Source organism: Clupea harengus, chromosome 15 (assembly GCF_900700415.2).
Source record: "Clupea harengus chromosome 15, Ch_v2.0.2, whole genome shotgun sequence".
Lineage (NCBI taxonomy): Eukaryota > Metazoa > Chordata > Actinopteri > Clupeiformes > Clupeidae > Clupea > Clupea harengus.
Window position 1 is genome coordinate 26154551 of NC_045166.1, and position 12701 is coordinate 26167251.

Here is a 12701-nt window from a genome sequence, read left to right on the forward strand (position 1 = left end):
GACGAGCTTGCATGAAGAGGAGAGGGAGTCATAACAGACAACATTGTGAGGAGAATAATCAGCAGTGTTGTGAGAAGTGTGTGCTGCTTGATTGAGAGGGTGTGGATTGATTATAAAAAAAAACGTGTCAAATGAATATTTTACAGGAAAATAGCCAATGTTCCAGCGTTGTGTTCCAGCCTCATGTGATCTGAGCCGAATGTGATTATATATGCAGCATTTATTGAAATTCCAGCACACATCTGTTCTTCTGCACAAAACCACTTTACAGTAACTACACAGAGCACATGCTGTGATAGATGTTTTTACAGAAAGAACAAAGCACATGTTCCCATCTTACAGTACACCTGCAAACAAATTAAGTTCACTGTAATGAACATCCACTGAGTATAATGAATGGGCATAGTCTCAAAGACTGTAGCTTCACCATGTAACAGTATAGCCTCCAGACTTTCTCTGTGTTCAGTTAATGTTTAGTTGCTAATTAACACATGTGATTGACTAGCCTTGGTAACTGTTTGTTAGTTAAGGACAATTTGCAGTCATTCTGCATCCGTGCAGAAAATGCAAATGCACAAAATAATAATAATAATAGTGTTCATTCTAGATGAAAGGAACCCTTCATCCAATCAGTAACTCTGTCCACCATTACAGACCTGTCATCTTGTCAATCACAATACAATACCACCGTCACCTCCATAACACTGTCTCCACCTCTTTATCATCATTTCATCTTCTCACCCTTTGCATGCAAAAATACCTCATGCAAAAGGTTATATTTTAGGAATTTGGACTGATATATTACATTTAAAATATGCTGTCTTCTCTCATTGTGATTTGCGCCACATACTTAGTCAAGCGTTTCTTTTCACCCGCATTTAGGCCAACCTCTTTCTGTTCCCTTCTGCCGAAAATGAATACTCATTCAGCACTAAATATTCTCCGTCTTATCGTTGCTTTCTGACTCTGGCAGGCAGAGGCACGCAGTGAATTAGCTTGTCAGGAACTAATTCAATTCTCTCAGAATAATTATGAAAATGATGGCCGCATTTAGAAATGCCTGACGCCTTCGCCGAGCTGCCTTAATACGCAACAGCAAGCCTGTCAGAGAAACTTGACCCTCAAAAAAATCTCAACTGTGCCTAACGGTCATCATAATCTTACCACCGTATCCTGACACAAGCAGCATTTATCGGTCTGTAGGTAATATTCACCTCTCTCCTCTCTCTCTCTCTCTTTCTCTCTCTCTCTCTCTCTCTCTCTCTCTCTCGGGTTAGTGTATGTGTGTATGCATGTCTACGTGTGTGTGCCTGTGTGTGTGCCTGTGTGTGTGTGTGTGTGTGTGTGTGTGTGTGTGTATTAAATCTTGAGTGTGTTAATTACTAACCTACCCCACCTCCTATCTAGCCTCCTCCCATTTGATCTCGTCCCTGCTATACCTCATTCATCCTTGTCTGTATGCACCAGCAATCACCATCATGGGGGAAATGAGGTCTACTTAAGAGGCTCCCCTATCTGGGATAAACATGCTTCAACGTGCCATAGAGTGGCCTCAAAGGGGAGCTGAAGTGATCATGGAGGTCCAGGGTGATTGGTCTGTCTATAGATGTGATCAGAAGGGGGAGTCAAGCCTGTTGAGAGTCTTCTGGTTGGGATTTTTACTGCTCAGGGAGAATATGCAGCAATGCCATCTTGGCTGGCTGAAGTTGGGGCCTTCCATCAAAATGCAGGGACTTGGATATTATTGACATACGTAGGTGTCTACGTGTAGCAGGCCATGGAATATTATGTTTGTGTTGACAGTGATAGGGGACAAGTTGAAACATTCTTCATACACATTTCATACATTTCCCAACTTTTGATCCTATTGGTGCTATTTGTTGTGTGTGGAGTGAGGTTGGTGGAACACATATTTTTTTTGTTTTGTGTTGAAGAACATCATAGCAGTGTCTCATCAATTTGCGATTTACGGTTTGATAGAAAAATTGTTAAATCCATTACCATATATAGAAATTTCAGAAATGAGGATCAGTTGATGAGATAAAGGGCCTGCACAGAGGACCTGCATCCCAACCATATGTTTGGGCCGGCACAGGCAGATAGATTGGCCTGTGTTCATGGCGCATTGGGCAATCCTTTTGCCATCTAAAAGTAGAGTTGCACATCTATAAAGCCAAGCAAGCAACAGCTACACATCTTTGTTGGCATGTCCCAACTACCCATTATTGCCTGTCACACGGTGACGGAGTTCAAATCAATAGCGTTTTCCCAGGGATTAGGGGGGGGGGGGGGGGGTCAGGTGCAGCGAAGGAAAGGGGTGCCCCAAACCCTGTGGTGAATGATGGCCTGTTGTGGTGACCAGCAGGGTGAGGCGGCACTAAAGCGTCAAGTGTGAAGGACTCGTTTTCACACACACCAAGGCACACATCTGGACCACATAAGGATTTACGCCCCAACACCCACACATATTGGATTACATGTGTGTGTACAAGTGTGTAGCAGTGTCTATGCGCACACAAGAAGCTCTGCTTAAATCTTATTCTCATACATCTCATAATGACATGAATACTTTTACTGCATACTTCAATAATCAGATACTTCCAAAGTGGCATACGTTACATAAATGCTACTTGTCCATATAACATACAGTATAAATTGGGCAAGTATATAATTAATAAATAGACAAAATATATATAGATGTATTATACAAATAACATATATTTATTTATTTTGTCTGAATAATAAGCAAGGGGGTACAGTACAAGTTAATGGGTTCTTCAGCCGTAGAAAACAGGCTCCTCCTACCATCTGCTGTGGGGCCCACAGAGTCCATAGGCAGCCGTTCATTTTAGCTCCATTTAAAAATGACTGTGAAGGATCACCATCTGGGCTGATGCCAAAATCTAAAATAAAATGAATAGCTTTTCCTAATTTGTCTTGTCTTGAACCAGCAAAATGAATGAGTGTTTAAAGCTGCCGGGGCTTGAGACAGTGCCATTCCCTATTCATCCTCATCTCCTGTGATTGACTTAGCTGTAATACTGCATCTAAGGAGATTCTTATAGTTTCCATTTCTCATGATAATGTTGGTCTCACCCACACTGATTCCATTTGGGCTGTAGTGTTTTAGCGCCACTCTTGGCATGATCTCACTCAAGAGCTCTTCATTCACTTGCCTTCTCTTTCTCTCCTTTTCTTCTCCGCTTCTCCTTTTAAAAATGTCTTTAGCTCCTCTTCTCTCTCCTTTTCTATCTCTCTTTACTCTCGCTACTCTCACTTCTCTTCTGTTCTGTAGTTCTGGCGTTTTCCACTGGCTCTCTTTCCTGTCCGTTCTCCTTCTCTCACATTCGTTCTCCTCCTCTCACATTCATGTCCCCACCTCTCCTCTCAACTGTTCTCTCATACCTCTTCCTCTGCTCCCCACTACCTCTCTCTCTCTCTCTCTCTCTCTCTCTCTCTCTCTCTCTCTCTCTCTTTCTCTGTCAGCTGTGAAATTCCCCCTTTCTCTGGGGAGAGAGCATCACGCCATGACTTAATTATTCATCTGAACTGGAGAAATGGATTGATTAAACAATTACAAGCCACTTAATAGACGCCACTATTAAAAGGAATTAAGGTCTCAAAGCAGCTCCCCCTTTAGAATCAAATGCCCTTCAGCAGAGGCCGCATTCCGGATGAGAGTTCTTCGGGGATCGCTATGATTAAATAAAGCTGTTCGTTGCCATATCAAGACGTACTCTTCTTTTTTTTTTACCCCTTCATGCTTAGTGCTCTTCTCCTCTTCTTGCGAAGACCTTGAGGGGTTTGCGATTCAAGTTGAAAAGAAGCACTTTTTTGCTCTAAATACCAGTCCTGGAGATAATTTCCCTGTGGGCTGAAGTAATGGGTTCCGCTGGCATTGTTTCAATATGCTCTTTGTTGGCATGGCAACAGCTAGTTAGCTTGCAGAATATATTTTTTTACGTTTTTGTTTACTTTTGCATCTGTGCTTTTTCGTCCATGCTGCATTGCTCACTGTCTTTCTTCAGATGAACACTGGAGAAAAAAAACAAAGCTCGCAATACAAAAGCAATACTTGTTATGAAAAATAAAATTGAAAAACATAAAAAATGCCAACCTTGTCTTCTGAGGTGAGAATGAAACCGAGTGCCAAAGACCTGCAAGGTGTTGTATTTCTTTCCCTGACCAAAGCTGATAGAGTGAATCCATATGGGATGTAGAGCCGTCACCAAACAGCACAGCGGAACAAAAGAAATTACAGTTGCACCAGAGGGTGAAAGAACCTCCGATAGATCTGGCAATGCTGTGATTCATGAGGAAATGGCAGCAAGCGTTTATACCGCAGGCCAAATGTGTGGAACTTTTAGTCAAACTCTGTGGAAAGTGTCACTTGTGAAAGTTTTCACACAATAAAAAAGTTGCTAGAACGGTAAATGACTGGATATGAATTAAAAAAAAAAGATTATTCATTTATTCAAATATTTATTAATTCATTTATTTACATTCACAAAATATACTACAATGCATATTTACCATTTTACATTCCAGAGGAAAACATGGAACCAACTAAATATTTAGTTATCCAAACAAAGGGCTGTGTGAGATTGTAAATGGCGTATATAACAGGTAGCTGTATATCCACGGTAGGTGAGTCTGATTGATGTGCTCTGTGTACAGAGGTAACCCTCTCCACAGTGGACACCTGACCTGAGGTTGCCTCTTGGCCTTTTTCTCCACACAAACAAACAAGTGGAAAAACAGACACACACACACACACGCAATTCTTGACAGAAAGCTGAAATGAGAAAAGGGGAAAAAAACGTATTCCATTGTTACCGATCCTTTGGTCCAAGGCTGCGTGATATACTCCAGAATGTCCCTTTCTATTTGTCACGCGTAGCAAAAGCATTCCATTTAATCAACGCTGCCATCGTCTTTTCTAAATGGAATTGCTTTTAAAGTTTATAACGCGCAAGTGTTCCGCCTCCACAGCACTTGTGCCCCCCACTCCACACTTCCTTTTTTCTCTCCTTCTTCCGTTTCTATGTGATGCACAACACTTATCTCTAAGGGGCTGCACAGCGCTTCATTGTGCTGCTGCTGCAGAGCATGTTCATGTGCCATTAGAGTTTCCCCTACCCCCATCATCCACACTCCCACTCCCATCCACCCCCTCTCATCTCCACTCCGTACGGCCCTGATCGCGACATAAAAACAGAGCAAAAAAAGTAGCTCTGGCAGTTATTGCTGCATAGAAGGAGAGGAGGATGGAAATTGCATTGATCTCTGACGGTTCTTTTCTCTTTTGTCTTTATTCACGCCATGTCTTTCTCTCTCTCTCTCTGTCTGTCTCGTGTACTCTCTTTCTCTTGTCTGTCCAGACCAGCAAAGCTGTCACCAAGGGAGACTTCTCGCTGGCCAGCATCGCCTCCAGACGGGCTCTGTTCCTGGCTGCTCTCTCCATCACCATCGGCACAGGTGTGTATGTTGGCGTGGTGGTGGCCCTCATCGCCTACCTGTCTAAGCCGGGACACATATAGCACCTCCTGGGAGCCCAGCAGATCCCTTCAGAGAGCCCATAGGACTACATTTCCCAAGATTCCTCTTTCCTAGGAACTTGTCAGAAAATCTTCAGCACACCCCCCCCCCCAATCCCCCCCAACCCCTCAAGACAACCCATACTGACGATTGAGCCACTGGTGAAACACTAGTAAGACAATGGAGAAGTGGAGAGAGAAAACAGGGGAGAAAAACAGTGAGAAATGTCTTTGGAGAGATTTGCCTCAGTGATGAATGAGTAGTTGTCAGAAGCCTCGGAATCAAACTGCTTTGGCATCTGCCATAATCCTTTGAGCCTTGTGATGTGGGATATGTATAATCTGGGGTGTTGTCTGAAATGAAAGTGGAAGGTGAGAAAAAAAAGAAAAAAAAACAGTCTCAAAACAAAGACCATTTCAGTGGCTCTGAAAAAAAAAACAATCCCCTCATGGGAATGTTTATCCAACTCTTTCCTGTCAGTAGCTCTGCTTTTTGACACCGTGAAATGTCATGTGACCCTGACCTGTAACTGAACTTTGCTCAGCTGCTTGTGAATGCATCCTGTGTACAGGACTAGAGGGGAAAGAATCCCTGTACCATTGGCGCCACTCACAGTGAAGACACTGGTCCTCCATCTCTCTGCTCTTTAGAGTGATACTTAGAGTGAGGTGATGACAAGCACATTGCTGTGGACATTTTCTTGGACTCAACCCACGGCAAAACAGATGTGAAACTGTGGCGGCAGTCATGGATTTTCGGAGTTTTACTTCTAAACGATCACATTTGGCATGGAGAAAAAAAATCCGATTTCAAATCTGACTTTGCCTATTCATGAACGTGTTTACGTCTTTCCCGTTTTCTTTCAGCAGGACTCTTGTGATGACTGATGATAACAAGTAAACTTTACATCAAACATTGGCTTTTTTTTTTTTTTTTTTTAGCTTTTTATCGTAGCTGTGTTCTTAGAAAGGGTCACTGTTTGATGGAGAGAAAAAAAGAAATTCTGAGAAACACATCCGTTAAATCTGTATTTATTTACAGTCATTTGCTTTCCTTGCCTCGTGTTTCTCCATTCGCGCCGCCATGGCCTTGAGGTATCATTATTGACTACAGATCACCACAGATACTATGAAATGCGAATGTCATAAAAAAAGGCTTGGATTCTACATACTTTATGCTACATTCAGGTTGCTATTTCACACCCAGGTGAACCTCTGTGTTGAATGGTTTGCACGAAATACAAATCTCCACATCCCCAGACCTGTGTAACATTCGGCATAGACACGACTTAACTCAGGTGCTCAACGAGGTTGTCATTTGCCCAGATGACTGTAATGGTTTAATATGGATGAAATGGTATGACATGGTTGTAAAATGCTGCTGGCACCTGAAACATTGCGGTTCCACAGGTCTCGGCAGACAGGAAAATAAATTAGACCCAAAAATAGCATGTTGAGAGCTCCAAGACATGAAACATATGATTGAAGGGATTAATAATGCATCACATGTCTTCAGGGGAGCTTGAGATGCCTGTGCCCAGGCTCGTGAGGCCCAATTTGTCACTCACTGCTGGCTGACGTCATGCAAATACTCCACACACTAAGTGTTCTGACTCGTCTAATCATTTAAGTAAAAAAAAAAAACTCGGGAAAAGTGGGCCAAACTGCATCAGCTGCATAAACATCTAACCAGCAGATCTAACATGTAAACATGCAACCAGTCCAGATCCATTCCACCACTTCACTATGTCCTAAAAGGAAGACAACTTTGAATACATTGGCATTGCAGTGTTCTGCTGGTGGAGAATTGCACTTTTCCTCTCAAGCCTTTATCTATAGAGAGCAGGAATTCAATACAGAGGCAATATTTAGCTCATGACCAGTTTTAATAATTGTCTTGGCAACCAGCCCTAATTGAACTAAATTAGCATTTTGAGGTCCATGATGACGACATATGTATTAGAAATCTATTTATAGATCTACATGGACAACTGGAAACAGGCCAACTGTTTAAACACAATGCTTGTTTAGACTGAAATGAACAAAGCTGATCGCACCCATCTGACCATACAGAAAACAGCAGAACCTAAAAACCCTCATCACCACTGTCGTATCAAAGGTCTCCACGCACCTCTACCAGGCTTCACTGTAAATTAATTGATTGCTTAAAAAGTAGTATGTTGCTTACTCTTGGAGTAGCCAGATAACATCTACAAAACAACTCCTGCCCCCGATTCTTCCCCTGCTCCTTGAGGAACTGGCACAAAGAGGACAGGTCTCCATAAATGCCTGACCATCTTGTCCAGGGCTGCGCAACGAACAGAAAGACAGCATAACCACAACACACTTACAGATTTACTCATCCGTGTACTTCATGTATTAGTCATGCAGGACCTGACATTTATGACTCACGATTAGCTTTTCCCCATAATGGCTTTTTCCCATTGTTGTTGAGAGAGAAGAGAGAGTCTATGCCCTCTCAAGAGCGTAGCCTGAAATAGTAACGGACAAATAGATTGAACAAACCAGCCACTTCATCCTGCTGCTGTTGTCTGGGTGTGTGAGAGCCCGCTGAAGTCTACCCAAGTAAACAAATGGCTTGATTGTAGTCAGTAGTGAGGAAGATTAATGGTGACCATAAACATTTTGTATTAAAATCCAAGGTAATTGGTTTACATGAAAACGTGAACCTCATGTATTTCCAGGGGAGTGATTGTTCTGTGTGACTGGTCATTACGGACGTCGCTCGATAGCGTCATTACGGCCCATTGATTTCTCCAGATCAGTCTTGTCTTCGAAGACCAAATGACATATTTATTAGATAGACCATGGCGAGAAAACAGAGAGGCAAAAGAGTCACTCTTTGTGTGTGCATGTGTGCGATTCGCTTAATTTAGTTGTTAATGAAGTGCTCTTCAATCACTCCCCTTATGTCATTGTCTTTGGGTCTGATCACCACCTTCCTTTCGACTATTCTGTTACCATAGTAGCCTGGAGCCACCAGTACCCCTCCATTTTGTGTGTCAGTGCTTGCACTTGTTATGACCAACACTGTAATTATACAGAGAGTGTATTTCTGTTTTTACCGTTTTCAGTGTTTTTCATACAAATGGCTAATTCAATTGGCTTTGTGTTTATGTTGTGTGTTATTGATATTATGTAATTTGTTTATGGTTTGTTGGGTTATTTTTCTGGTTTGGTGGTTGACTGGTATTGTTCCATGTTGCGTGAACATAAAGACATTCTGAATGGTTGCTCTGCTGCATCAGACTGACTGAGGTGCATCTCAGAGGGAGGACGGAGCATTTGTTGTACCATCAAAGTATTGTGAAATTGTTTTATTCATTTAATTTTCATGAGCTAATGTTCTACAACTTATGTATCTACAGACTGTAAATATTGCAAATAAAGGCGGGGGACATGCTGTGTGCAATAATTAAACAAAAAGAACATTTTGCTTTCATTCTGAAACTCTGAAAAATAGCTGTTTTCTTCTCCAGCTCCATGATATGGTCACAAGATAGCACACCAGGGGCCAAATGTATCAATCTTTGTGTACAACTTGCCATAGAACCATGTGTACACACGATTCCATGTTTTTTTTTGTCAGAGTTATCGAACACAACCCATTCAGGCGTAAAATCATCCATCCCCACAATTATCCTTATATGGGTCAAGACACACCTTAAATTTCAGGTAAACCTCCCCTCGGACGGCGTGCCTATGGATGAACTTGAATTTCTCCTGCTGAGCGGTCTGCAGGCTCATTATAATCAGCTACACGTGAGTAGTGTCTGTATTAACAGTTAAATTAGCACTAATGTGCAAAATAAAGCATAAATTAATTGAAATGACAGTGTATTTTTACAGAGATCACAGACTTATTTTGCATTTCCACAGGTCCCTGCTTTACCAAATGATTACTGAATCATTCAGGCCATTCTGTGAACGTGCACAGAAGTATCTTTTCATAAATACCGATTTATGTGTAGAAAAATGTTCAGCACGATTTTAATGTGTACACATTGTTGATACATGTGGCCCCAGGTATCACAGCAGGAATGTACCACAATTGCCTTCAATACTTTTTTGCCTATTACTGTCCTTTATTGTAAGACATCTATCACTTCTCTCCTCAATACCCCATCTTTCTGTTGAAAACCAAATACATTTGTGCTTAGTTAACCAACCTGTTAAGACCATATCAAACGCCTTAAGGTAAATTTATGCTACTCCGAGCCCTCTCCGGGCAAACCTCGTACGGGAAGTTAGAAAAATGAGTAGGTGCACGACAGCCTCTCCGAGGGTTCGGAGAGAGCGGTTAAAATCGGAGAGGCGTTCCCTGTGACTCAGTGAAATCGGAGTAGCATAAATTTAGCTTTACATGATTGCTCTTTTCAGCTCTCCTTCACCATAATGGTACATTGGAAACTGCCAGTGCCAGTGAAACCCCCGACATGTAAAATGTTAAAGCCACTGTGACAGCATTTCATGTGGAAGAAAAGAGCTGATGCATTTCTATCTCTTTTTCATTCTCTCTCTCTCTCTCTCTCTCTCTCTCTCACACACACACACACACACACACACACACACACAGCCTCCCTTTCACACACACGTCCACACAAATACACTTTCCCAGTCTGTCATTGACCTTTTGGAGTCCACTGCAGACGTATCTATTGTACAGACTAATGCATTATGAACGTGCTTACCAAAGACTGCTCTTTCAGAAGTCCTGAGACGTCTAGATTCATTCATTTTGTCAACACTTTTATCCTAAGAAGCTCACTATCTAGCATAGGCCTGCTGGGGGAACGCAAATATTGTTCCAAATATTGTTCCACTGGGAATAAAACACAGGGACTGTGTGTTCTTCATGCTCTGCAAGTACAATAGCAGTGTCTGCCTAACTTCAGTTCTGCAGGAAGTTTGTTAATTTCAAACACTGGTATATTTTCTTTGCACGTGTCTTCGGGGTGGTGTAGTTTCTTCAAATTGTATTCTATACTTCATATTTATACTTCATTACTTCCTTACTACTTAGTATTGATTTGTGTTTGTCCTTGTACATGTGGTTTACACTGGTCCAATTAGTTCAGATTTTTGTTATCCCTTATTTGAATAGACCCTTTCTGACCCCTTACAAACACTAACTAAATCATCTACCAAAAACCAAAAGTCACATAGCATTTACAGTCCACTATCTGCCACTATCCATTATTTCGAGATCTATAAGGTGTTATGCATAAAGAATAACAATATATGAAAACCCATTTACAGCTGAGCTGCTGCATTCATTTGACAGTGGGAGTGCGAATGCAAGATGAACTCCTGGTGTCCTGGTGCTCTGTTCTGTTGATCAGACGTGTTCAGTGCCACAGGCTTTTATTCGAATGCCTCCTCCACGCTCCTGTGGGCTCATCTGCATGGATCCCATCACCGGGGGGGGAATCAGGGCGGATTTACTGTTCTCACTGCGACAGAGTAAAAGCAGACACACTGGTGTGTTGGAGTATGGGCAGAGTTACGCGTAATAGTTAGCACTGAGCAGCACACGAGCCACAGCATTAGCGTCTCCTCCACAGCTGGATGAAAAGAAAAGAGAGAGACATGCAGTAGTTTTATCCTCATGCCTAAATTATGTTAGCTGATGTTGTGTTCAAATGTATGCCTGAAATATCAGGATTTGCTGGCCTAGATTTCACATGAATTGGATCTGACTGTGAATGAAGTCTGGCTCACAAGTTTTGAGCCTTAAGAGGGAAGGAGACAATCTAGTATATTTTGATATTGACCATAAACTCTGCACTTGTGTGCTTGTGATCTTTTCAGCTATTTTGTGAGTCACATTTTTGTGTTTCATGCCAAGGGAGTGTTGAAGCAAAGCTCTTAGAGTTGTGATTCTGAGCTTAAAATAGTCAAGCCATCCCACAAGATTTGTCTGAACACACTGAAATAATCACATGAAGCAAAATGGTGCAGAGCATCAGAGAGAGGGGTTATTTCCTTTCAAACAGCAAGTTCTTCAAAGTCAGAGGTGCTGATAAAAAAAGACGCCTCAACGGTTCACTTTTCATCCTCACGTCTGTGACACTCACCCTGCGTTTCATTTTGAGGAGAAACCACACCTAACCCAACGCTAATACAATAACCGCTGCCATGTTAAAAGATTAGGATTATTTCCATGATTTACCCTTTGAAAGTGACAGCTAATGGATGAATTGCTCAGCCGGTGTATTTTTTTTATTCATGGTTGCTTCATGACATTTACGGGACCTTTTAGTTTCAAGTATGACTAATTGTGGAGGGTTTTGCAAGCAAAATAGCCACAGCTATGTATAAACTTATGCAAGCGCTGGAGTGGGTGTGAAAACCAGGCCCTTTCATGAAACTGGGCACTGCGGAAAGCTGGTATGTCTGCCTGATGCTGGCAGCTACCCTGCAGATTGTCAGCATGCAACTTAATTAAAAGCTCAAGTCCACTGATTAGCTCAAGGTCTCGTGCTGCTGTTGAACACTGGAGGTTATAACAGTCCCTCCCTTCTCATGACTAACCCCACAAATGGTTATATCTGAGCATCATGCTGGCTACTACCTCATTCACTTCATTTCATTTAACTTATTACCACCACTAATACTTACACCTGCACTTTTTATATACTTATCATACCTACACTTCTTACCTCAAGTGCTGCTAGTCCCAATTCTGTTCATATTACATATCTATTTCTTACTGTACATATATATTTATTTATTCACTTACTCCACTTTACATATGCACATACTCTGCACTTTTTTGCTATTTTGCACTTCTGGTTAGATGCTAAACTGCATTTCGTTGTCTCAGTACTTGTACTCTGTGCAATGACAATAAAGTTGAATCTAATCTAATCTAAAATCATGGGACGTGCAGTATCAGTGTCAATGTCATGGTTCCCTCCCACAAAGCATCATGGAAGGTCAAGTATGGACGACAGTGAGCTCCTTTGATGCAAGTGTCTGCTACACCCAATTGAAATCTGATGTTGCAAATGTACGAATTAAAGCAGAACATTTCTTTGCATAACAGTCTATGAGCGCATATAAGGGGGAGGCTTTTGGATCCCTAAAACACAGAATAAAACATGCAAATATATTCAGAGGAGAGCTTGGAAATGCAATCCT

The 12701-nt window shown here is 41.8% G+C and overlaps 1 protein-coding gene across 2 annotated transcripts in view; it reads left to right on the top strand.

The window, feature by feature from the left end:
• LOC105902787 (synapse differentiation-inducing gene protein 1-like) overlaps positions 1 to 9008 on the top strand; it is a 26688-nt gene extending 17680 nt beyond the window's left edge. For both annotated transcript variants that reach the window (XM_031581674.2, XM_031581673.2), the window contains exon 4: positions 5382 to 9008. In XM_031581674.2, coding sequence (XP_031437534.1) covers positions 5382 to 5540 — 159 coding nt within the window. In that variant the 3' untranslated portion in view covers positions 5541 to 9008. The remainder of the gene's footprint in view (positions 1 to 5381) is intronic.
• Positions 9009 to 12701: the final 3693 nt, after the last annotated feature.